The 25,076-nt window shown below is 50.0% G+C and overlaps 2 protein-coding genes across 8 annotated transcripts in view; one reads left to right on the top strand and one right to left on the bottom strand.

Annotated features, from left to right (window-relative positions):
• The window catches only part of WDFY2 (WD repeat and FYVE domain containing 2), a 194,044-nt gene extending 169,531 nt beyond the window's left edge, over nucleotides 1-24,513 (top strand). Inside the window, exons 9-13 of one of the 4 annotated variants that reach the window (XR_009536830.1) lie at nucleotides 3,552-3,653; nucleotides 4,506-4,636; nucleotides 7,451-7,559; nucleotides 8,603-8,782; nucleotides 14,897-15,473. Coding sequence is in view for 3 of the 4 variants with exons in the window: in XM_060129398.1 (XP_059985381.1) it covers nucleotides 3,552-3,653; nucleotides 4,506-4,636; nucleotides 7,451-7,559; nucleotides 19,897-19,929 (375 nt within the window). In the remaining variant the exon portion in view is untranslated. Of the gene's footprint in view, nucleotides 1-3,551; nucleotides 3,654-4,505; nucleotides 4,637-7,450; nucleotides 7,560-8,602; nucleotides 8,869-14,896; nucleotides 15,474-19,896 lie in introns of those variants that run through there. The other 3 variants (XM_060129398.1, XM_060129400.1, XM_060129399.1) reach the window with 3 other exon arrangements.
• Nucleotides 16,347-25,076, bottom strand: part of DHRS12 (dehydrogenase/reductase 12) — a 37,897-nt gene continuing 29,167 nt past the window's right edge. For 3 of the 4 annotated variants that reach the window (XM_060129404.1, XM_060129402.1, XM_060129405.1), the window contains 5 exons: nucleotides 23,605-23,666; nucleotides 22,228-22,332; nucleotides 20,742-20,832; nucleotides 18,099-18,236; nucleotides 16,347-17,221 (listed from right to left, as the gene is read on the bottom strand). In XM_060129404.1, the coding sequence (XP_059985387.1) occupies nucleotides 17,112-17,221; nucleotides 18,099-18,236; nucleotides 20,742-20,832; nucleotides 22,228-22,332; nucleotides 23,605-23,666 (506 nt within the window). In that variant the 3' untranslated portion in view covers nucleotides 16,347-17,111. The other variant, XM_060129401.1, reaches the window with a different exon arrangement.

Here is a 25,076-nt window from a genome sequence, read left to right as displayed (position 1 = left end):
TATTTTCAGGTGAGTAGCCGTTTGCTATAAAGTGCCTACGAAGACAGAAAGTGTAGTACTTCATGTTATTGGGGGAAGTGGTGGCTAGTGTGTGAGAAATGGTATTTGATGAAGGATCCTTAGTTTGGTATTAATAGAAATATTAGAAATATTTTTTGTGTGTTTGCGAGTCATATTCTAAGCAGTTCTCCAGTTATAAATATATACGTTGTCATTTTTTAGGCATATATTTAAGTTTTATCATAACATTCTTTTTTCAGTGAATTTTCTTTTTCCTCTTTGAGCATCTTAACAACGATTTGCTTACTGAATATCACCTTTGACAGGTACTTTGAAGTTAACCATTTTCTCATTTCCCTAGAATTATGCTGGGTGAACTTTCCCTTTGACAGTGTGTATTCTTCTAATTTATTTCCTTGCGGGATGCGAGACTTAGAAAAGCAACACTTGAAAAATTAGACAAAAGCGATTTCCCAACTTTCTTCCATACCCTCACCCCAATCTCATTTCAAGGGAGTAGTTGCTATTACCCATAATGCAATGCCTTTCAAATACCAGTAATTAAATGCTTAAGGAGATTGAAGCTTGATTTGCTCAAACCATAAATCCACAGGAGTTCTATTAGTAACTAATTAAAATGATCCTTGCCGTCAGGAAGTAGGGAATTGTGGACTGTTGCTTTTGAAAGTACCACTTGGCCCCGTGGGCGTAAAGGCAGGGATGTCGGCACAGTGTGTGCTAGCCGTGCTAGCCAGGCCCCCATGTGACTCATTCTGCATGGTGGCCTGTTTTGGGTGACAGACAGTCGCACCTGGACTGTCCTGGCTTCTTCCCAGGCCTGACTGGCCAGACTTGGGGAGGGGAACCGCTGGGCTCTTTTCCCTCTGTGCACACAGCCTCCCTCCCTGATAGACAGAGGCCCAAAGGAGGATAACGATGCGGTGTTCCAGAGACGGAACCAGGTGGTTGGTGGGCAGTCCTCCGAGCCATCTTGCTTCAGTTATGCCTTTTGACATGAAAACATCTGGGCGCTCGGTACTTGTTGACTATCTTAAATCTTCTCGAGCGATTTAAAGCTCTAAATGAGCAGTGCTGGTTCCATCCACTTTTTGCACGTGTCCCATTTTGTAAACATACATCCCCTGAGGTGTATCTGTGGAGCTAAGTGCCATGTGGCGCTCAGCTCAGGAGGCCTGAGGTGTAAGGAAACTGTCCCTGCCCTGAAGGGCAGGTGGCCTTTCTGGAAGAAAAGACATGGGGGAGAAAACGTCAGAGAACTATTCAGTGGTACAAATCGTTCAATCACAGTTGGTGTGGGTTAGAGCATCCGGGCGGAGGATTGTCATCGGCTGACGTTCTCAGCGAAGGGTCTGTGGCAGGAGGGAGTGCTAAGAGCTTGACGGGCCTGAGTGCACTCTGACCAGAACAAGAAGCAGCAAGAGCAAAGAGCGGGCAAAGTGGTCGTGCGCAGAGGCAGAGGCAGAGAGGAGGGGGCGGTAGCCGGGGGGGGGGGCCGGCGGGGGGAGACCTCAGGTGGCTGAACACAGATCAGGCAGACATCCCATAGGTTGAACGTGTGTTTGTACAGTTAATGAAACGCAATTTCTCACAATTTTATTATTTTTTTAAGTATATATAATACAGGTTCTTTGTAGAAAAGTTAGACTGAGTACTTGTTAACAAAGAGAATGTCAATTATTCATGATACCACCACCCAGAAATACTGCCCTTCACATGTTGGCAAACATCCCTCCTTACATTTTTCTCTGCAGATACATGTCAGATTGTTTTTTGGACCAAAAAATGGAATCATACTACACATGCTGATTGTTTTTCCCCCTTTTCAGAGCCTTACTGTCAGTTCCCTCCTCATAGACACCCACTTATGTATTTCATATGTGTCCTAAACCAGCACACTTCCTTGTAAAAGGTGTAGCGGGGTGTTTGCGTGTGTGTGTGTGTGTGTGTGTGTGTGTGTGTGTGTGTGTGTGTGTAAGTTGTTTGTAAATCTTCCTGATTTTCCTGCATCATAAGTGTACTGAAAAATCACAACATAGATAAGTCTTTTAGGGGTAAAATGTTGTCTTCAGCTAAAACACTTTGGATTATTTTATTAAATCTGTCTTTAAATGAATTAGGGCATGAAAATTACCAAGTAAGTGAAAGGCTTACTTCTTTTCTTCAGTTTTAATAAAATAAATAGACTAAGAATTAGAGCTCTTAAAATGTCCCCTTTTTACTTTTTTTTTTTCTGAGAAAATATGTAGCTTTCGGTTCATTTCTGCTTAAAGGTAGGGGAATAGGCTAAGTCCCTGAGTCTGTTCTATAACAGGTCTTCCTCAGAAAAGGATTACATCAACAAAGTCCTTCCTGAGCCTTTACTGTGCTGCTGTCCGTTGTGAAGCCCGGAGAGGGGAGGCCGTTGTTTACCATATTTCTCAAACTTGTTTGATCTCAGGCCTCTTTTACAGTAAGTGTCCTGTCAGTCAAATTGGCGTGCCCTGGAATTCGCTTTTGGGAAACGCTGGGGTTGGGTGTATTTTCCCCAATTCCTTGGGTTAGGTGATATATGGAAAGAGACCAATCTCTCTGCCAGAGGATGAATTTACAGAGTAGAGCATGGAACTCTAGAAGCAAATGTAGCGTCCCCCTATGGAGAATCTATAAAGATTTGATAAAGAATAGCTTTCAGCTTAACACATCCTTTAAACCTGTTTGACATAGTTTAGAGTACTCGCCATGGGGTTGGGGAATAGTGAACAAAGCCAGGATATTACATGACCCACGAGGCAAGGAGCAGAGCCTTACACCCTGCCAGGCCCTGTCAAGACAGAGGACCGGTAGCTTCCCTGAGAACCCGCCGCTGTGGTCAGGTTCTGTCCCTCCAACGCGGGTAGCTGCATGCATGTGTAATAGGCAGGTGTATGTAATTATACACAATCAGAGCAAATATAATTGCATATGATCGGGAAGGATGAGATAACGTCCTAAATCCTCAACATAGCTGTCAGTGGTGTGGCCCTGCATCCCCTCCAGCCTCAGCCCTTCATACCCTTCCCTCCCCCCTTACCCCCCCTTTTCCCTCCCCTGCTCCCCCCTTACACACACCCATGCGCTCCAGCCATCCTGCCCCTCTCTCAGCCCTGGTCTCCTGCCATGCATCCCCAGGTCTCAGCTTGTTATCATTTGTCAGAGACAAAGTCCTGAACCCCAGCCTAGGTCATCCCACTCTCACAGCACTCTGAGCTTCTCCTTCTCAGGCCTCTGATCCTTACACTGATTCAGATAATAACTATTATTAATAAGATTTTCATATTAAGTCTTCCCTGATAAATTACAAGCTCCATGATGGTAGAGATTCTTTCTCTTCACCACTACATCCCCAGGACCTGACGCATCATAGGCATTTAGGAAATATTTTCAAAATGATCGAGAAATCACACCTCTGTTTCTTAGAAACACATCTTGATTATGTAAGTTTCGGCAGTGACACTGGTTCCACTGTCTGGGCTGCTTCTCACTGTGACCTGTTGTGTGCTTTATTTGACAAGACCCCTGAATGGTTGGACAGTGATTCCTGCCAAAAGTGCGATCAGCCTTTCTTTTGGAACTTCAAGCAGATGTGGGACAGCAAGAAAATTGGCCTGAGACAGGTGAGTGATACGGATGCTTCCTCAAAATGTAATTGTGTAGAAATAACTTTACCTTGTGATCTTGGAGGAAGTAGCGCCCCTGGGCGAGAGCTGCAGTGGGAGTAAATTACTGCCCTGGAGTCACTTTGTGACCGCACGCTAGTTTATTCCCTTTCTCTCCTGTAGCTCATTCCTGCTGCATTCGGTTTCCGTAGTCACTTGGTGCCAGTAGTTAAGGGATATGATTTTAGAATTCTAGTGGCATCTAGTGAAATGTACCTTAGAATTAGAGGGGCCGTGCTTAGCTTATATTGGTACCAAACCATGAAATTATGTAAGTGATGTTTATTTCTTCTTCATTTCGCTTTCCTTCCTTCCATCTTAGTTTTAGTTATTTATATCTACGTATAATACAGCATTTTCAATCTGATTCCACGGTTGGGTTTGGTCTGCCCCAAGGAAGTCAAATGCCAGTCGCCTAGCTTGAGCACGGCCAAAGTACGGACAGTGGATTGAGTCAGGTTTCGTCCCAGTTCTTCACCCAGCAGCGAAGCCTCTGGAGGTGGCACTTCTGGACACCCAGCTTTAAGATAACCCGACCGCTGGGTGGGTCCTAGTTCATACGGTGATAATTGGAAAGCACCGAGACTGGGGAAGGGGGCGGGGTCTGAGGCCGTGGCACGATCACGTGTGCTTCCCAAACAGTCCTCATCCTGAATAAACAGTCCCAAAAGAGGAGCACCTGGCGCGTTCCTTCAGTTTCCTGGAACATTCTGGTTTAGCATCCTCACCTGGACGCTATGGGTCACACCTGAGCCTACCCGGCCAGGCCGAGGTGCGCAGCCGCAGGGAGCATGTTTTCTCTCCCTCCAGCACCACTGCCGGAAGTGCGGGAAGGCCGTCTGCGGCAAGTGCAGCTCCAAGCGCTCCTCCATCCCTCTGATGGGCTTCGAGTTTGAAGTGAGGGTGTGTGACAGCTGCCACGAGGCCATCACCGACGAGGAGTAAGTCCCAGCAATCCGCACAACTGTCGAGGTTAAGGAGGGAGCCGGGTCTAAGAGCTTCGCCCAGCGCCGCAGCCATGACTAATAGGGCCCTAGTCCTGCTGGTTTCTAATGCAGACCGTGGCTGGTGGGCAGAGCCCTCCTTTCCACCAAGAGATCATGTTCTCTTGTGGGCAGGAGGAGAGAGTGCACGCTGAGAAATCATCTCTGTGCTCTCGTCAGTCCCAGGGGTGTGTGCCGTGAAATGTTCTTGTAGCAAACTCTCTGTCTGCTCATTTTCTTGAGAATTGCCCAGCAGTGCAGGAGCCCTGGGTTTACTTTCTAGCCCAAGCCGGTATCATTATAGGACCAAATCAGCCCACAGGCTCCAGAGCTTTTGTTTTCCAGGAAGAGTTAAGCCACTTCTCCTCAGAGGCCAGTGCCGCCAGCTGCTGAGTCTTGCTGGTCGGTCTCGCCCAATAACCCAGGACCTGAGGTTACTGTGCCGCTGTGCTTTGTTGGGGGGTGGCAGGGAGGGTGGGACAGATCCATGCTGTCTTTTCATTTTTTTAATCTATGTTCCTTTTTTTTGTTTGGTTGGTTTTTTCGGCCACACTGCACGACATGCGGAATCTTAGTTCCTCCACCAGGGATTGAACCCGTGCCCCCTGTCATGGAAGCTTGGAGTCCTAACCACTTAGACTGCCAGGGAATTCCTCCCATGTCGTCTTTTTCATGTCAGCTGTTGTAAAACAGATGTAAACAGAATGGTCTTCACCAAGTTTCCCTTTTAGTGAATTACAACAGGATCTCATAGGGAACTTATTGCCCAATTCTCCCACCTCCACCCACCCCCACACCTGTTTAGAGTAAAATCATTTTACGTACTAGATGGGTATCTTAAAAGCTGCATGTAGGGCTTCCCTGGTGGCACAGCGGTTGAGAGTCCGCCTGCCGATGCAGGGGACGCGGGTTCGTGCCCCGGTCCGGGAAGATCCTACGAGCCGCGGAGCGGCTGGGCCCGTGAGCCATGGCCGCTGGGCCTGCGCGTCCGGAGCCTGTGCTCCGCAACGGGAGGGACCACAACGGTGAGAGGCCCGCGTACCGAAAAAAAAAAAAAAAAAATGCATCAGAGGAGGTCAGCATTTAAAGGAAATTCTTGGCAAATTAATAAAACAAAGCGTTCTCTTACAGATAACCCTAATGTTAATGTATGTGTTTTTTTCATTCTTATTTAGTCATAGTAAATGTTAAGTAAGATGCCCTTGCATAAGTAAGCATTTATGTTCATTGGTTATGTTCTGCTCATCGTATGTGGTGAAATTAATGAGTTCTCATTGAATTAGAGAGCTGCAAGAGACAGGATATTCTAGTTTAATTCTTCATTAAAGACACAGACCCAGAGAGTCTAAGTGACTACAAATTAAACCTAATTCTTTAATTCTAAATATTTTAAAGTGATCAGTTTTGGGATACTGAAGATCTGTTCTCTAGATTGAGCAATTAACAGCCATCTTCAGGGAGCCCATTGCCGAGGAGCGGCGACGTGAAACATGATTAGAAAACTGCAATCTCCTTCCACGTCCCTGTCCCCTTTCCCACATCACTGTTTCTTCTGCTTTCTTCTCCGTGGGAACATGTGCATTGCCTCTAGAGTACCTAGGCAGTTGACCAGCCTTCTTACTAAAAAAATACACAGATTAAAAAACTAAAAAGCAAATAACATTGTTTGTTTATATATTGTTTTACTTGTCAGAGCATCAGAATGCCACAGAAAAACCAGATCTGCAGTTATACCAGGGAAAAGAGGAGAAAGAATGAAGAGCCCTTAGATGAGAATGACAGTCTTGGGCGTTTTAACAAGTGTGCTTTTTTTTTTAATGCAATAGACAAAGGTAGACTATTTTACCAGCAAGTCCTTCTGAGATCAAACTTAGCAAAAGCACTGTGGGTCGTTTTAAAGATTTGTTTACAGCACAGGTAGAGAGCCTCACAGACTCAATCAGAGCAACAAAATCTCCAAAAGGACGTTTAGAAACTTCAACATCGTTTGACCATTTTGGAGAGTATAAGAATCCTTTTACCCTTTTTTAAAAAAAATCATAACATGTCACCAGGGAATAAAAGTAGCTCTGAGGAGCATTCCTTTTTTCTTTTTTTTTTCTTTTTTTGCGGTACGCGGGCCTCTCACTGTTGTGGCCTCTCCCGTTGCGGAGCACAGGCTCCGGACGTGCAGGCTCAGCGGCCATGGCTCACGGGCCCAGCCACTCCGTGGCATGTGGGATCTTCCCGGACCGGGGCACAAACCCGCTTCCCCTGCATCAGCAGGCGGACTCTCAACCACTGTGCCACCAGGGAAGCCCCATTTTTTAAAAATTTATTAATTTATTTATTTTTGGCTGCATTGAGTCTTCGTTGCTGCATGTGGGCTTTCTCTAGTTGCGGTGAGCAGGCTTCTTATTGCTGTGGCTTATCTTGTTGTAGAGCACAGGCTTTAGGTGCACAGGCTTCAGTAGTTGTGGTGCACGGGCTCAGTAGTTGTGGCTCGCGGGCTCTAGAGCTTGGGCTCTAGAGCACAGGCTCAGTAGTTGTGGCGCACGGGCTTAGTTGCTCTGCAGCATGTGGGATCTTCCCGGATCAGGGCTCGAACCCGTGTCCCCTGCATTGCCAGGCGGATTCTTAACCACTGCACCACCAGGGAAGTCCCAGGAGCGTTTCTAATAGTGAAGTCACTTTAGCCATTTGGCTAAAAATTAGAGCTTAATGTCACTCTAGATCTTCTTCCTTTATATACTACTGCCTTTCACTCTTGGAAACTTTCTTTGCTCCCTCCAGACGTGCACCCACGGCGACCTTCCATGACAGTAAACATAACATCGTGCATGTGCATTTTGATGCCACCAGAGGATGGTTACTGACTTCGGGAACTGACAAGGTTATTAAGGTAGGATGCTCTCTTATCTTAGAAGCTTTCCATCTTTGGCTCTGTGTAAATATACAGGAGCCCCAAGACCACATGAGGTCTGCTCCAAAGCTTACCCTTGGCAATGAGCATTTTTGAGAACCTGCTACCTGCCATGAACAGTCACTGGCTGTACACACCAAAATAAGACATGGCTCTCGCCTGAAAGGAACAGCTAGTCTACTGGGGACATACTTTTAAAAAGACAGTTAATAATAGGTCACATGTTCAGCAGCCCAAAGAGTAATATGGACAAGAATTACTGGACGAGTTCAGGAGCTGGAGATAGTGCTGCTGGAGATGGCTTCAGGATGGGGTTTGAGCTGAGCATTGAATGAGCCAACAAGTAATAAACAAGATCTTTTCCCCGTGAGATCAGTTACCCAGGAGCAGTCCTCCAGGGCCTGAGGACTGCGCTAGACCACAAGGATTTTGTGACACAGCAGAGGCACAGGACTGAAGGGGCCACACCTGTGTCATTCTCTGAGGCACCCAGAGGCTCAGGTTTGCCTCGTTCACTGAGCCCTACTTCCTGGGCCCGTTCTGGTCCCTTCTTGGAGGCAGTAGCAGGATGGGGCGGTTGAAATAACCCCCTTTGGAAGCCACCAGACCTCTGTGACTTTGAGCACGTTTAAAGTAAATTCTGGGAGGCTTGGTTCCTTTATTTTTGAAAATGAGACATTTCGTAGAACTGTTTGGAAGATGAGATGAGATTTAGAAAGGACACAGCACATCTTGGTACCCATTTGTTGCCTCATATGTTACTTCCCTTCCCCCTTGAATGAATCTAATCTGCCTTTATTCTCCATCAGCCGGATTAAAATTTCCAGCTGCCATTGTCCTGTTTTTGAGGGTTATGTTGAACTTTTTGATGGACAAATACTATTTTATAGATTTATAAATGATGTTCGTATAGTACTTAGCTCCTTGTTAAGTTAAAAAATACACTTGAATTCAGTTACAAGGACTGCGGGTGCTCAACACAGTTGAACGGTAGTTCATCAGAGATCTTCTTCTTTTTACAGTTGTGGGATATGACCCCGGTTGTGTCTTGATGCCCCTTCCAGGCACCAGAAAGATAGTATTTACTCAAGAAACGGTTGTTCTAACCTAAATCATGACTGGAGCTGTAAAGCAGATGCGTGAGTGGTGGGAGAGAAGCTGAAGAGCTGAGCTGAGCTTGCGTGTGACCCGCACACACGGCGGTGAGCGGTCGGGGAGCTCTTGCGAGGGAACTCTTGCAACTTGTTCATACGCTATAAAAGAGGATATTTTTTTAACAAGTGGTTTATACAGTCTGGCTGTGCTACCTTGTTTTGAGTATACTGCAGACTCAGTGTGGGGTGTTTTAAGTTTTATATTTTTCACCACTTCGTTTTAGTTGTTGCTTTGTGTGTCGGAGAAATGAGGCGTGTATAACCGTTCAGGGTGTTTTCGGTAGTTATAGTTTCCGTGTTTCCTTCACTTGGACACATATCTCGTGGTCGGCATCTCTTCCTTCTCTGTGTATCCACCCTCAGCTTCATCGGCTGTTCCCCAGAGTGTACGTATTCACAGTTTATTTGCAGTGTTTCTGCTTTCGTAGAAATCCCCTCCCATTGAGAGACCTGGAAAACCATTCATGTGGATTTCCCAGCTGACTCTTGAATCGCCTGAGAGTGATCTGTTTGTGATATCTAGGTCGTACATGTTCTCATGGAGTGGAAATGACCTTGTGTTTCTGCCTCAGTTTTTCTCTGTCTTTCCTGCATTAAAAACAAATGTTGTGAGAAAGCCACTCGCAGCCACAGAGTAGATTATCATAACTCAGGCCTTCAACTCTCAGTGCCTGGATCATTTCTAATTCAGCTGGAGCTTTCTGAGCCTTTTAGGTTTTAGTTTTATTGACACAGCTCCCTGTCGCTCTTCATATTAAACACAAAACAACAAAACCCTGTGTCCTTCAAGAATAGTGTCTTTAAAATGCGTTGTTCTATGTGATGTCACCTCTGAACTTGAACATGTTCATTGCTGCGAGGTTGTATCCTGCTTTATTCCTCACCGTCTGTATTTTCTTCTTTCAAAACGAGATATTTAAAGATTTTTATCTTCATGTATTTTATGAGAACACTTTGCACACTTTCATACTAAAATTGTGTGATCTGAGACATAAAAGGTACTGAATCCTACAGTTCATGCTGTGTTCCAGTTGGGAATGTAAAAAAAAAAAGAGGGGGAGGGGGAGGCTTTAGGAGATGAATCTAAACGCTAATTTTAAGGGAATCCACTCAAACTTGATAAATTGAGATATTCTTGTGTGTAGTGACTCAACTTGGGATATTGAAGTTATTTTTTAAAATCTTATTTTTGGGGGCTTCCCTGGTGGCGCAGTGGTTGAGAGTCCCCCTGCCGATGCAGGGGACGCGGGTTCGTGCCCTGGTCCAGGAGGATCCCACATGCCGCGGAGTGGCTGGGCCCGTGGGCCATGGCTGCTGAGCCTGCGCGTCCGGAGCCTGTGCTCCGCAGCGGGAGAGGCCATGGCAGTGAGAGGCCCGCGTATCGCAAAGAAAAAAAAAAATCTTATTTTCATTTGTAAAAATAGAATTGAAATTAGCAGCAGGCATGAGCTATGTGCTCGCCCCGTTCTAAGCACTTTACACAAGTGCCACCTCATTCAGCCCTCACCTGTCAGGAGCATTGGGGGATCCCCGGGTCCTTGGGGTTCATCAGGTTAATTAAGCAGAGCCTCGCAGTTAAACAGGCCAATTACTTGCCCTTCCCTATCTGAGCCCTACCTCCACAGGATCTTGTTCTCTTTTGATCTGACAATTTGGGGTGGTAGTAGTTGAAGTCCTCCCTATTTTTTTTTCCTCTTTTCCTGAAAGTAATTTTTCCCCCTCGTGATCATTAATTTTCTTTCTAACTGGGAGAAGGCCTCCCAGCCATACTTGGATTATCCCTCCCCCAACACTGACCAAGTGTGCTTCTGGGGGACGGGCTTCCTTGAGATGATTCTGCTGCTGCAGCTTTGGGAAGCAGGACAGTGGGTGTGCCCCATGCAGCCATGGTACATGACAGCCATGACCTGGGACATCAGGGCAGATGGGCCCATGTGACCATACTCTAAGGTTGTGTACACACACACACACAGCAATTACCACTTATCACTTAACTGCCACTTCCACACAATCCTTGCTTGCCATCAGCCAAAGCCATCATAACTAACTTGAGTCTCTTCTGCATGACTGCTCTGTGAGAGAGCTTTAAAAAGGGAATTTAAAATACTCAAATATTGGGCTTCCCTGGTGGCGCAGTGGTTGAGAGTCCGCCTGCCGATGCAGGGGACACGGGTTCGTGCCCTGGTCCGGGAAGATCCCACATGCCGCAGAGCGGCTGGGCCTGTGAGCCATGGCCGCTGAGCCTGCGCGTCCGGAGCCTGTGCTCCGCAATGAGAGAGGCCACAGCAGTGAGAGGCCCGCGTACCGCAAAAAAACAAAAAAACTCCTATCTATTTTGTAGTTTACTACTAGAACCTGGAGCCACTTAAGTTGTACGTAATAAAGGACTGTGTGTTGGAAATGAGTTGTAGGAAAGAATCGCTATGTTTTCCCTTCCTGAACTTTGGAGCCCGGCCTGTGTATAGAGAGGCAAGCACAGCGATAGGGAGACGGTGGATCAGGTGCGCGGCAGACCTGACGTGGATCTGAGTTGGGTCTCGATGAGCTCAGACCCCACTGGGAAAGCTGATTGTCTCCTTTGGGCCACATGTGACACCGTGGTCCCTCTGGTCTGTGACCCTGCACTTCAGTCCAGCCATCTCCCTCCCAGCCTGTCTGTATCCCAGCCCACAGGGCCACTCAGAGGTTGAAACCACTGGACACCTCGTTGGTGACGAGAGTCACGATCAGTAACCACAGATATGTCAAGGTATCCGTTGCCCTGCCTTTTCCTTTCTCCTCATTTGTGTAGGTGCTTGAACTTGGTGAGGAGCGCTTAGCACGCCAACTGTGTGTGTCTATAATACTGTGAATTCTTGAGTATTACATTATCTCCACCATTTTTGTAACTCGTAGATATGTGTTGGTGTCGGGGTGCCTTCCAAGCATTTTCATGGAATAGAGGCTTCATTCATTAGGAGTGGGAGCTGGTGCCAGCGCTTGGCTTTTCTCCTGTCTGGGTTAACTCTCATAGTTCTTGTTTCACCCCACTGGAATTGCACTTTATATATATTTTTTGCTCTGTTACTTCAACATACAGAAGCTCTGGCAAGTAAAGCCTAACAGGATTATGCTGGGAAAGTGGCAAACCCGCACATACCGTGCACGTGGCTGTCCTTCATTGGGTAGGATAGAACCAATCACATGCTCTCAGTTTCTCCAAAGAAATGATGTTACTGGAACCTTTAACTGCCTGGGTTGTCTCCACAGTAGCACAAGTGGTTTTAAGTACTTGGAGTCATGTGTCTTTTTATCTGAGGTCAATCAACCATGATATATTTCTTACTGGATTGTTTGAATTATTCAAAGAATCATAAAATCACAAAAACTGGAAGGGATCTTCAGACATCTAGAATGTTCCAAGCACAAAACACTATAGTCACACCAGGCAGTTAGAGATCGCAGAGGTATCAACAAGGGAAACCTGAAAGAATTTTCGAGGAACAGTTGTTTTAGAACATTAACTGGTAATGGCGTGAGGGGGAACAATGACTTCCAGCCTCGAGGCAGGGAGCTCTCGGAACCGGGTCTGTTCCTCTCATTGTAGGCACAGCCTTTGGCCCCAGGCTGTGGTTCCAAGCGGATGGGTATGTGCAGTGAGGTGCTTCCTGCAGGTCTCCATCAGCATAAACTCCTTCCTACACTCTTCCCCACAGACCACCCCAGCTACAAAGTTTAAGTGGAAATCCAGGGGCACTGAAAGCCCTCACCCTCCGTGTGTGGGTTGGCGCTGAGCCAGTCTCTTCATTGACCTTCTTATGGAACATTGCCTTTCTTTTCCTGTTTTAAGGTTCATTTTTTCAAAAGCAGAATTTATTTTTTTCTTAACATTAATCAGTTTTTAACGCCTGAATTTTGCCTTTTAAGCAAGGAACTAGATCTAAACTATGTTATCAAAGTTACTGGACATAAATATCCATTAAATGACATTCCTTTGGTTTGGCCTTTTCATAGTAGTTTAATTGTATATAAATGACCTTGTCCACTAAGATTTATATTTTAAAGTGAAGGAAAGCATTTTGCCAAAAACATTCTTTTTTTCCTCTCCTTTAAAACAAAGTTATGTTTTTCTGGATGTGCAAGTGCCTATCTAGCGACATGATTGGGAAACAGAGATTAAGTCCATCTTGAGCACTGAGGGATCTAGATGACCCTTGAGACTCCAATTCTCGTCCAGTCCAACCCTTTGTTGAGTGTCCACCACACTCCAGGCTTTGAACCAGGCCCAGGGTCACGAGGTCCATCCTGTGGCCTAGACGGATCATTTCAGTGCCAGGTGGTAAATCCAGTGACAGAGGGCTGTGGGGTCCTGTTCCAGGAGCTGCGCAGGTGCTCCTACCCGCACGGGTGGAGCCAGGGGACCTTGCAGAGGAAAGGGCTTCTGAGCTGAGAGTTAAAGGATGAGTTGTTGTGAGCCCAGGCTGTGGGAGCAGCGTAAAGAAAGGCCCAGGACCTGCATCAGCCTGGTGCTCGGGGCCCACAGGTGGTTTGGAGCTGCCAGAGAACATCAAGTGCACAACTGCAGTCCTGGAGCCTGAGCTCTTGTCACCGTGAGACGCAGATGCTCGTGGCCACAGAGAGAGGCAGCACACGGTTCACCACGCACCTCTACCCAGAGAGTCAAGTTTCCCTGCAGCTGAGGCTGGTATCAAAGTTTCTTTTTCTTTGTAAGTACCTGGAGTTATTATCCTAAAATGACCCCTGGTAACTAATTTTTGAACTTTGTTGGGGGCACAGCCCCTCACTGGAGGCTGTGAGGTGGGGCTGGAGACCACTGCTTGCACAGACTTGGCCTGGATAAGCTTACGGCATACTGATTCCGCTATTACCTGGGGGCCCAGGTTAGGAGCTCCCCTTTGAAAAAGGACAGGCCTTGACCTGTGGAGGAGGTTGTTCTGGACAGCGGTGGCACTGCACCCACACGGCCTTCCCGTGAGCAAGCAGGCCACTGCTGCCCTCATTTCCCTCTGGCTTTGAATCGTTCTTGCAAGTAATGGTCATTTCAGTACAATGTGGTAAATGTGATAAATCCTCATCGCAGTGGCACTCGCCAAGCGGAAGGGAATGTTTTTCTCAATTCGGCGACAGTAAAAGAGCTCAGGCAGCCACCGCCCTGGAGACCCGACTCTACCGAGCAGGGGCATCCCGGCGTCCCACCGCGGGCCTCGGTACTTCCTAGTACTGATACTTGTATTCCATCCACTTGCCTTTATCCTTCAGTGCCCAAGTATCATGTGTCCGTAACTTAATTCAGGGACATCCATATTTTTAGTTTGTAATTTTGCCTTTAAACATTATCCTTTCCACCAAGAAGCCTGTTTAGGCCAAACACAAGAAAGCAGGGTGTAAAATTAGATCTGTCCAACACTGGAATGGGATTCCTCTTTTGTGTTTCTTTTGCCAGGGAATTTTGGAACAGACAGTATGTAGCCCCTTGTCTATTTATAGTGGAATAGATGTGGAGATTAAAAGCCTTGAGTAGAAGTTGAATTCAATGATTGTTCCTAAGATCCCTTCCAATCCGTGATCCTATGATTCCATGACTGTTATTACTAAACTGACCTAACCATTACCAGTGACCCGCCTGCACGTGGCTGACTTCACTCAGGTCAACGGGAGCATATCCCACTGCCTTTGTCTTGTGTCACATCAAGTAAACTGCTTCCAGTATTTTCCCGTCTAGAGCCCAGGAGGTTTGAAAAAGATGGTGAAGGTGCAAGTCAATCATAGTACCATCTCATTAAAAACAAATACCTCAAAATGTTCACCTTCGTGAGTGTACAGAAGTGTATCTGACTTTCTTGGGAGAGAAGGGGAATTGCAGGTCGGCTTAAAGGTTAGTTTTACAATGTGACTTTGATATTTAGGATCCTTTCTCCTTTTTATCCCCCTTGGTTCTCTGGGAAGCATGAGAGGGTAAACTGTAACACAAAAAGGAGAAATGGTTTGAAAAAAGTATTTCACTTATACACACTTTTTCTTTCATTTAAATGGATGGCTGCCTTATGTTAGTAGCATATGAAGTATGGACCAAAATACTTGTGTCGCTGGTAACCACTGTATACTTACATATTTGTGTTTTACGCCATCTGCTTTTTTTTCAAATGTACTGTCATTTTGCAGAAGAAAATCTTTATATGAAAAGTCCAAAAACTGTTACTAACTGGACAACCGGGAAGGTGCTAGCCCCACATTCGTGCCTGCCTGCCACTGTCTCCACAACAGGGGACACGGACGCTTCCACCCTGCACGCCCACCAGTCTACAGCCACATTGGAACCTGGCTGCAGCGGGCGTGTTGCTTTATGGATGTCTTTTTCTTTCTTTTTGAAATGAGATTCTCCAAGGGGTCAGGCTGAAAATGTAATACGCCCAAAGCTGGAAGAGATTTATCAAATGTGGTTCTAGCCAAACCCTGCTGGCATTGCCACACCCTCTGCCACTAGATTCCCCCAACCAGACCAAGCAGTCTTGACATTGACTTCCTGAATGTGATTAGGTGGGAATAAGCAGGGATTTCCCACGATGTTAAATGTATCCAGTTCTCCATTCAAATGCTGCTGAATGTCGTGAACGTTTCTGAACTCTGCTCACTTTCCCACTGTGCTTCCCGCTAACCAAAATGAATGTGTAGCCATGACCAATGTCAAAGACTCAATGCAAGCTACCGCCACGGTTTAAAATAAATCTCTGGAAACCTTCCTGCACCTGTGGTCCTGTCATTGTTGTCGAGCTGTGCCACGTGACACACACGCACTCCAGCAGCCCTGCGTTGGCGTTCACCATGGCTGGCTGAGCAGACCTTTTTATTTTATCTTTCACACAAGGCTGCTTTACCTGTGGCTGATAAACTTTCCAAATGAAGGAGAGAGGACTCAGGAAAAATACAGCCAGGAAAAGCCTTCGTAAAAATTCATGAGGCCCATTTTACAGATAAGTGGGAAGAAGTCGATGACTTGCACGCTGTCAAAGGGCCGGTGGGAGGGGCGGCTGGGTTGCCCCTCCTCCATCCAGCCTGCCCGTGCCCGCCCGGCCCCGCCCACACCCAGCACCGCGGCAGCCCCCCCCCCCCCCCCCCCCCCCCCCCCCCCGTCCTCCTTCAGGAAAGGAGAGATTCATGCCCGGAGGGCCGCTGCTCACTGATCTTCCAGGCGGACTCACCAGAAAGCCCCTTCCTAGGGGCTCCTCGGCTGACAGCCTGGACCTGAGCACCTCAGGCACGTCTGAAGGCCCCGCACCGTGGGACTGGGTGAGCGGTGCCCAGCTGGGTTCTCCTCCGCTGTGGGTGATGCAGTACGTTTATTTCGCCGTGACCATCCAGAACGTGTATGGAGCTATCCTAAATCTGTTCACCGATTTTTGTTACAACTTTCCCCAGCGTCACTAAGACATAAAATGCAAATAGTTAAGAAGTTTTACCAAACAGTAGCACCGGAATGCCAGGTGCGTAATTCAAGCCACTTTTTTTTTTAACATCTTTATTGGCGTATAATTGCTTTAAAATGAATCAGTTATACATATACATATATCCTCATATCCCCTCCCTCTTGCGTCTCCCCCCCACCCTCCCTATCCCACCCCTCTAGGTGGTCACCGAGCACGGAGCTGACCTCCCAGCGCAGCGCAGCTGCTTCCCACTAGCTAGCTGCTTTACTTTGGTAGTGTATGTATGTCCATGCCACTTCTAATCGTAGCAAATGTAAATAAACCAGGCCATGGAATCTTAGGAAAAAACCACATCCCAAAGGAGAAATTTACACGGGAAAAGAAGATACTGCGGAAGAGGCAGATTCGCTAGTTCCCAGCCCCAGTCGTATTTACTTTAAAATAAAAGCTCCCATTCTGTGTGGCTCCTCATTGCTACAGGGGGTAACCCTTAGGGGGATTTTTTTTTTTTCCGTGAGTTTTAGCACACTTGTCAGTTAAAGCTGATGTTAATAGCTAACAAACATATATCAAGTCTTTAGGATGCACCAAGCGCTCTTCTAAGTGCATTACTAGTAGTTCACGAAATCGTTAAAACCACCCCTTGAGGTCAGTAGCACTAAAATCTCCACTGACAGGGAAAATGAGGCCCCCGGAGGGTAAGTAACCCACCTGTGGTCCCACAGTGAGGAGATGGTGGGTCACGGCTTCAATACTAGGCTTTGTATAAAGAACGGGGCTGATTTCTATGACTGCAGAAGGAGAGGAAGCAGCTCAGACCACAGCAGTGGAATATGGGCCAATCTACGGGGACGTCTAGACGTGGGGTCCGTGTACTGGTCTACCCCTGGGCCACACCTTCCCATATTTTCTGAGGCGGTTCCAGCCCCGCGTTGGGTCTGGCCTGGCCTGGCCTATTTAAATCTCTGAGCTAGCTCTTCCAGGATTTCAATTAGTTTTTCCTCTTCAGCCGGTGAGGACGATGTTCTAGCAAAAGGCAAATGTGTGGGCACTGGTTTCCGGTCTAAAAGCGAGAGGGAAGAACAAAGGTGTGAGCAGCGAGGCGGCGTGGACGAGCCTCTGCCCGCCACTCGGGCCCCGGGTCAGTCATGTCATGGACATCTGCTGGGGCGGGGCCCACACCGGACAGAGTTAGATGCCACCCCTGCCTTCAAGGGTCCCCACAGATGATGAGGTGCTACAGAAGGGAGACCGAGTTGGGGAGGACAGGTGTCGGGCTGGGTTTTGAGGGACTCCAGCGGGCTGGGGGGAGGGTCCTCAGGCATGGGTGCCGGCGGGGGTGGGGTTTGGGCTTGGGGAGTGTGGAGTGTTTGAGAACCGGAGAAGGTACGGCCACGCCCCCAGCCACCACAGGGTCACCAAAGCTCCATCATGGCTCAGGCGGCCACATCCGTGGTGGGGAAAGAGGCAGAAGGCCCCGGCCTCCAGCATCCGCCCTCAGCATGCCTCCTCTCAGACTGCCCGTCGGGATGCTGCCCAGGTTGGGAGCAAACCCGCAACAGATAACTGCCCCCGGAAGCAGAAAGAAGAGACTCATTCCCTTTGCACTGCTGCTTGCAGCTCCCATCCCCGGGTCTTCGGAGAGGGAGCGTTCATCTCCGCGGTGCCCACAGGGCCCGGCCTCTCCCAAGACTCAGGACAAGGATGACAACCCGAGGATTTCATCCTCAAGGGACGCACTGAGTTCAGAAAGGTGGATGGAAAAAGCGGGTGGTGCGAAGTCAGAGGGGAGGCCCTTCACAAAGCGCCCCGACAGGCGAAGGAGCCGCCCTGCCAAGGAAGGCCGGGCACAATCACGGGGAAGGGGAACAGTCCCTCCCAGACCCGAGCTGCACGGAGAGGAGGGTCGGCGGCGCCTTCACACCCAGGGAGGAAGTCACCTTGGAAGAAGCGGCCGCTGGGCTGCACGGCGGCAGTCGGGGCGAGGGCCAGCCACAGCACGGTGTCCGCGCCCTGGGCCTCAGAGCGCAGCCTGGCCCCCAGCCTGGCGTGGAACCCGGGCATCGACAACCGCACACCTGCAGGGGCGGGGGGGGGGCACGGACAGGGAGGTGAGGACAGCATCCTCAAGCCAGGACGCTGCCCGCGCTTGGCTTCTTCCAATGACAAAATAACAACGATAAAATGGAATGGGACCACGGACTGCCCTCTTTCCACTTCAACACAGCATTCCTCCAGGCTGTCCAGATTTCACACAGCCTTGTCACAAAGCCCCTGAGGTGTCACCCTGTGGCCTGGGAGGGAAGTGCTGCTCACCAGAGCCCCGAGTGTGTTGGGTCCCGTGTCCCCTGGGCCCCGGGCGCCCAGACCAGCCCGTCCCCTGGGAGCAAAATCTCCAGCACCTCCCCACTTTCTATCCTAAGAAAGGAGGGTCACGCTGAAGCTGAGAGGGGATCAGACTCCCGCTTCCTGGGTGAACCATCTCTCGCCAAGGATTCTGACCTCTCTGAGGATCCTGGCTAATGGCTCCTCGGGCTGCACTAGTGTTTCCTGCTTTTTAGGGAGGAGTGTAGTAAGAAGGGGAGGGACTTCTTCATTCCTCTGCCAAAGCTCCTCTAACTCGTCCTCCCCTTGCCCCCCACACCCGGCTACACAGAGGTTCCCCTCCTGGTGTCACCTCCCCAGGGCCCCCGTCCTCACCACGGGAGGCCCAGCCCCGCCGCCCACAGACCTCGGGGAACACACTGTCCCAACAGTGAGCACGCTGGGAAACAAAACTGTTCTCTCGTGAAGCCAAGGAAAGAAAAGGAGGCAGAGAAAACAACGTCTGAAAGCCGTAATGAGATCAGAGGATTTCAGAGAGAGAAAGGATCATCTAATCTAAGGCCCTCAGTTCTTATATTAAAAGTAATTTTTTTTTCTTTTCATAGAAACAGTACTTGCTAATTGTGGAAAAATTAGGAAATACTGATGAGCAAAGAGAAGGAATTTGAATCCTCTGTCACAGCACTCGGGGAGGACAAGTGTCCCCGGCCTCAGGCCCTGCCCAGCCCTCCCTCGGGCTTCTGTGTCCCCAGACAGGCCATCTGCACCCGAGAGGCCCAGTCGTTGCCCTGTGACCTGTGGACAATAGAGGGCAAACTGCACCTTGACCCCGATGGTGGATCCAGGGGGTGGGCTTGGAGCACAGATTTTGCAAGCACACAGGTTGACACGAGGACTGTCAGGGTGATGTCCTTGGGAGGATGACAGGCTGGCTGCCCTCCACGGCCTGACGGAGCTACCTGGTCAGGCAGGGCTGGGCATGTCTCCCATCCAGAAGCGACAAGAAGAAGCCACCCCCTCGCAACACCCCTGGCCTGAGTCCCTCCTGGTGTGCCTGGCTGAGGACACCCCCTCTGCATGTAAAACAGGAGGCTGCCAGACGTCCTCAGATCCGTGCCCCAGAGGGCGGGTCCACGCCAGCTCCATGGGATGCTGCGTGGCACCAACATACGCCTTCTTCCACGGGGATATGGGCGTAGCAAAAATAAGACCCTAAGGCAGTACAGTTTGGGGGACTGATACCTTCACTTAATGGTACAGTGCAGTTTTCCTTTCCCATAGACATTTCTCCCCAGCAGTTTTCAGGGCTGAACACATTTCTTGTACAGGTGCTCCATAATTTATTAACTCACTCTCCTAGCACGAGTGCTGTGATGAGGAACCTCATTTTCCACATCTCTCATTATTTCTTAGGATGAATTCCAAGGATGTATATACAAATGTTAAGGCTTCTGCTCAACCGGCTTTCAGAAAGGACGACAGCACGTGTACGAGAGAGCCTGCTTCCCACGACACTGTGGCGGGGCCCAGCCGGCCCATCCTGGCCCCCCCCCGTGCCTCAGTTTCCCCATCTGGAAATGGGCATGATGCTAGTGCCCACCGCAGTGGGGCTGTGAGGACACACGCGTCAGTATCCAGACACGGCTGTGAGCAGCTCTGGGCTCTCAGGTGTCCTGGGGATGCTCCTGTGCTGCTGTTTTCAGGGGCGGAGGAAAGAGCTACAGAGCCCACGTGATTTACCCGAGGCCACGGAGTTGGGAGGGCCAGATCCCGAGGAGAGCTCTGCTCTCCCTCCCTGCTGCTCCAACGCGCTTCCAGAAAATTCCACGTGTCTCCTTCGTGATTGTTACTGACCTGTGTGCATCACTACTTCTAGGAACCCGGGCGGCGCGGCGGCGGCGAGGTGGCCTGGCCTATCCCCACGTTCCCAGAGTCTCCCGTTGACTTCCCTCGGTCCCTCTCGCCCCCCTCGGTTCGGTTCGTTCCTCTCCGACACTCAGTGTGCACTGGCTCCGCCCGTCCCGAGGGAGGGGCCCCCAGCCGCACCCCACCCCAGGGCCGCCCCCTCTCTCCGCCAGGCGCGGGGCAGATTAACAGCAGCTCCGCCTGTGAGGACCAGCCTGCCCCTCTCAGTGGAAACGAAGCCGTTCCTAGTCCTCCTGATACTGCTTTTAGGCCAGTCCAGGGCAGAGTCAGTCCTGCGGCCGCCCAAGATACCTTTAGATGAAACGCAGGTGCCGTGGAAATGAAAGACCTACCTGGGGTGTCGACCCAGCCGGGATGCATGCACGAGAAGTGGATGGTCGGGTGCGCTCGGGCCCACTGCTCCGTCAGGACCACCTGCTGCCTCTGCACGGGGTGGGTGGGGGGCGAGGATGAACAAACGGGAGGGGGGCAAGGGGGCCCCTACCCTGCCTCGCCCGCGCCCCATGTCAGATTTCACCTTGCTCTAGAATCGGCTCTCTACCCCACAAGCTCTGGCTACAACCCAGCGCTGCGTCCCGACCCCTCCGTTTGAGACGCAGACCAGCACCGGAAATGAGGGAACGCCAACGCCGCACGCTGCCCGGGGGCTTCCCCCTCCCCTCCCCCTCCGGAAATGACACCCAGAGAGTCCTCTTTCCTAGTTGCTTGTGTTGCGGTGTTCGTTGCTGGGGCCCGCTCACTGTGTACCCTGGCCACCGGCACAGGCCGGCACTGAGCGGGTGTCCGTGGACTTGTGAAGGAACTCCTGCCTTGGAGTGTAGGACGCGTACTGGGGATGCTTAGAGAACACAGCTGTTGCAAATTCCCTGAAATATCAAGTACCCCCCCACTTAAGCCTCAGCTGCAGGGAGACTACTGCCCAATCCCAGGGCACTTTGATTACGTTTTGCAAAGAGCTCCATCTGGGCCTCATTTACGGAGTGAGTGGTTTGTTCCCATGTTCCCTGTAAAAACTGTCAAGAAGTATGGTTCCTTCAATTGTCAGGATTGAGTCATGAGAAGTAATCCACCAGGAGCTGGCCTGGGGCTCGCTGAGGGAAAGCGGGGCAGAGCCAGGGCGCAGGGGGGGCGGTTTCGGACAGAGGCAGACCACACCAACAGGAGGGACAGCTGGTGGGCACTGGCAGCTTCACAAACGACGAGGGAGCCCACCCAAGTAATGAACTGAGGGGCCAGAACTATAAATGTGGAAGGTATATAGCCGGCTTCTAAAAACAGCTGTGATGAGCTGATGAACGACGGCGTGACTACACTTTCTGTTAAGATCCGGCATGAGATCTGGACCCCTGCCCTTTCCTTTCAGAATTGGATGCACATGCCCTTCAAAGGGAGCCCGGAAACCCAGCGTTGTTCCAGGGGCATCTGTCCAGCCAGTGAGCAGGGGCTGCCCAGGGAGAGAGGAGTGACTTCCTGGGTCCATATTCCCTCTGAGCCGTGCCGGGCAAGGAACCCCTGCTGGGCTCCTGCTGTGGCGGCCACCGGCTCTCCCCATGCTCTTTGTGGGTCTAAGAAACCAGGGAAGAGAGGTGGCGGCCTTTGTGGCTCTTCCTAGGGGCTAGCTGAAGCCCCCCAGCCCCACCCTGGTCCAGGCAGAGCTGGGCTGGGCCAGGCTCCTGATGGAGAAGAGGGTTCTCTCTCCACTGGGGAACATTCAGGTGCTGCTGGGAATTACTATGGTCCAAATTAACGTGAATCCCAGAATTAGCCTTCCTTGGAAAAGCACCCAGGTGGCAGCCTTGAGAAACTCCCCTCACGTACTTTGTTTTGTGCATAGACCATGGTACCATCGAATGCTGTCCTTTCTGACTGTAGATCATCGGTATTCAGTTTCTGAACCAACATTCCTCCAGAGGAGACTGTCACCTGCAATAAATATAATGGAGATATGTACAGAAAAGTTCATAATACCCTCCCATCCCTCTTCTCTGTCAAGCAGCGTATTGGTTTCTTGTTGCTACTGCAACAAATGACCACAAACTTAGCGGCTTATAAAGTCGCAGATGAATTCCCCACTGGAAGCTCTGGAATGCAGAAGTCTGAAACGGGTCTTATGGGGCTAAAATCAAGGTGTCAGCAGAGCTGCATTCCTTCTGGCAGTTTCAGGGGGGATCCGTTCCTTCCCTTCTCCAGCTTCTAGAGGCCACTCGCATGCCTTGCTTTGGGGCTGCACCATGCCGACCGCCTCTGCTTCCACTGTCAAGTCTCCCCTGACTCTGGCCCTCTTTTTAGGACCCCTGTGACTACACTGGCCCACCTGGGTAATCCACGATACCCTCCCCATCTCAATACCCTTAACTTAATCACACCTGCAGAGTCCCCTTTGGCCACGTCAAGGTGACATTCACAGGTGCCAGGAACTAGGACCTGGACCTCTTGGATCAGGGGAGGTCTTTATTCTGGCCCTCACAGCACAGAGAATGCAGCCTTCCTCCCGACTTCTCTGATTTCCGTCACTGTAACCCATTAGCCTGTCCCCTCCCCATTGAGAGGCAGGTTCTCCAGGAAGTGCACCCACCCACCCACTGCTGACTGCCTTCCCCGGCTGCCCCTGCTCTTCAGAAGCTCCCCTTTCTGAAGGCTTGGCCAACTCCCAGATGACACTGGGGAAGAGCCTACAGTGAGGGCTGGGGCTTTGCACAGCTCTGCCTCCCTTTCGGCAGGGGGCTCGTTGGTTGTGTATGGGCAGCAGCCACCCAGCTGCGGCAAGAGGCAGGAGCAGGGAGGGTGGAGGGCCCCTGAGAGCGGGGCAGGGGGGGCAGGATGGACAGCCGGCTCCCAGGAAGTCTCTACTGCCAGAGCGAGCATTCTGGAATCCCAGGCCCCGCCTACAAGCCCCTCAAGTACGTGTGTCCTGAGGACAAAGCCGCAGGCTGACCCTCACCTTGACCTGGATCCCTCCCCACTTCACTGGCCCCTCCCTAGACCCACCTGGACGCCGTCTGGGTTGGCACACCGCTGCTGGATCTCAGATTATCCAACAGAAGGCCCATGGACCCAGGGGACAGAATTTGGCTCCCCCTATGGACGTGGACAGCATGGCCCCCTCGGGACAGTTGGGGCAACAAACGTAGGACCACTGATTTCCCATCAGGAGCAAAGTCATTCACTTACAAAACATCCCCAAAGTCAACTCACCACTCTGGGGTCGTGTTCTTTCTCCAAGACGGGGATCAGGGCGGTCGTGAGAACATACACACCTGGGGAGGCACAGAGCATTCATGAGGGGGCATGGGGCCATCTGGTGCCGCGGGACCCCTCCTCTCAGGTGGCCGCGGGGTGGTGGTGAGGTAGCACCGTTTACCCGCTTCCTCCGGGTGAGCGGCAAGGGGCTGCCTGAGCTGCGGTCCCTTCCTCTCAGAGGGTTTCTAGTTGGATCGCTGGAACCAGCCCTGAGTTGCTACTACCCACTATCCTGTCCCTTCTCCAGCCTCATGGTTTCCTTTCCCCAGGATTGGAACAAAGATGCCTTAGAACCTCAGGGACTGAGACAATAAAATGTCCTCACCAGAGGAAGGGAAAAAGCAAACTGCACAACAGTCTGTGATCCCACTTGGCAGAGAAAAAAAATGTATATAGACACATATGTTCATTATGTCTAGAGTGTGCACGGAAAAACATGAACAGGAAATGTGAAATGTAGCAACACTGCTTAGGCCCCAAGGGTGGGATTAAGTAAAGCGTTTGCTTCCTTTGCTGGGCATTTCTCTACGGTTTGAATTTGAATATTTCTACAATGAGCATATAACCTTATGGTTATTTCTGCAATCATAAAAACTGTATGTCTAACATTTGTAAGAAATGAGAAAAATATTGTTGAAGTGTATCTGACATGGAGATATTCACAGTACATGGAATGAGACGTTTACAAAACGGCAGGAGGAACAGAATTCCGTTTTTGTGAGGAAAGATGTGTCAAAGTGAAGAAAAAGTATCTGCAAGGATGATACTGTGGTGCACTAAAATGTTCAAAATGCTTATCTCTGAGTGGGCAATTATTATTTCTGTGTTCTTATGCTTATCTCTTTTTTTTTTTTTCCCCAAACAATGAACATATATTACCTTGTGTTAACAGGTTGGGGGTCGGGGAATTGAAATGAAAGCCCTGGGCTCTTTTTGGGCCACTTGTCAGAGTTTCTGCCTGCCCAGCTCTGCCCACCACCTTGAGCCCGGCCCTGTACCCAGGCTCACCAGAGCAGCCTGGTGTCAGGGAAAGGGCGCTGGGGGGAGCCGGGAGCCTGGATTTGAGTCCTGGCTGGCACCTACCAGCGGTGTGACCACGGGCAGGTCGACAAAACATTTCAGCCTTGGTTTCTTTACTTGTGAAAGGGAGGCCGTAGCCGGACAGCCCACCTCCTAGGATCACAGGGTTTTGTGGTGACACGAAAATGTGCACGTAGACTGGAAAGCTCTCTGTGCACATTGGTTGTTGCCATTTTATTTCATTATTATTACTATTCCTATTATTATTATCAGCAATGCTGAGTTGTGCCCTTCACGCCACACGGCATTCTTGGTGTCTGCACCCCAACCTGTCGCTGAAGGTGCCTCGTTAGTGTGCAGGATTTTTAAAGTCTGGCAAACGCTGGGTCTCTGACAGCTGTTGGCCT

The sequence above is a fragment of the Lagenorhynchus albirostris genome, chromosome 18 (assembly GCF_949774975.1).
Source record: "Lagenorhynchus albirostris chromosome 18, mLagAlb1.1, whole genome shotgun sequence".
NCBI classification, from domain to species: Eukaryota; Metazoa; Chordata; class Mammalia; order Artiodactyla; family Delphinidae; genus Lagenorhynchus; species Lagenorhynchus albirostris.
This window is presented reverse-complemented; position numbering and strand designations above follow the sequence as displayed.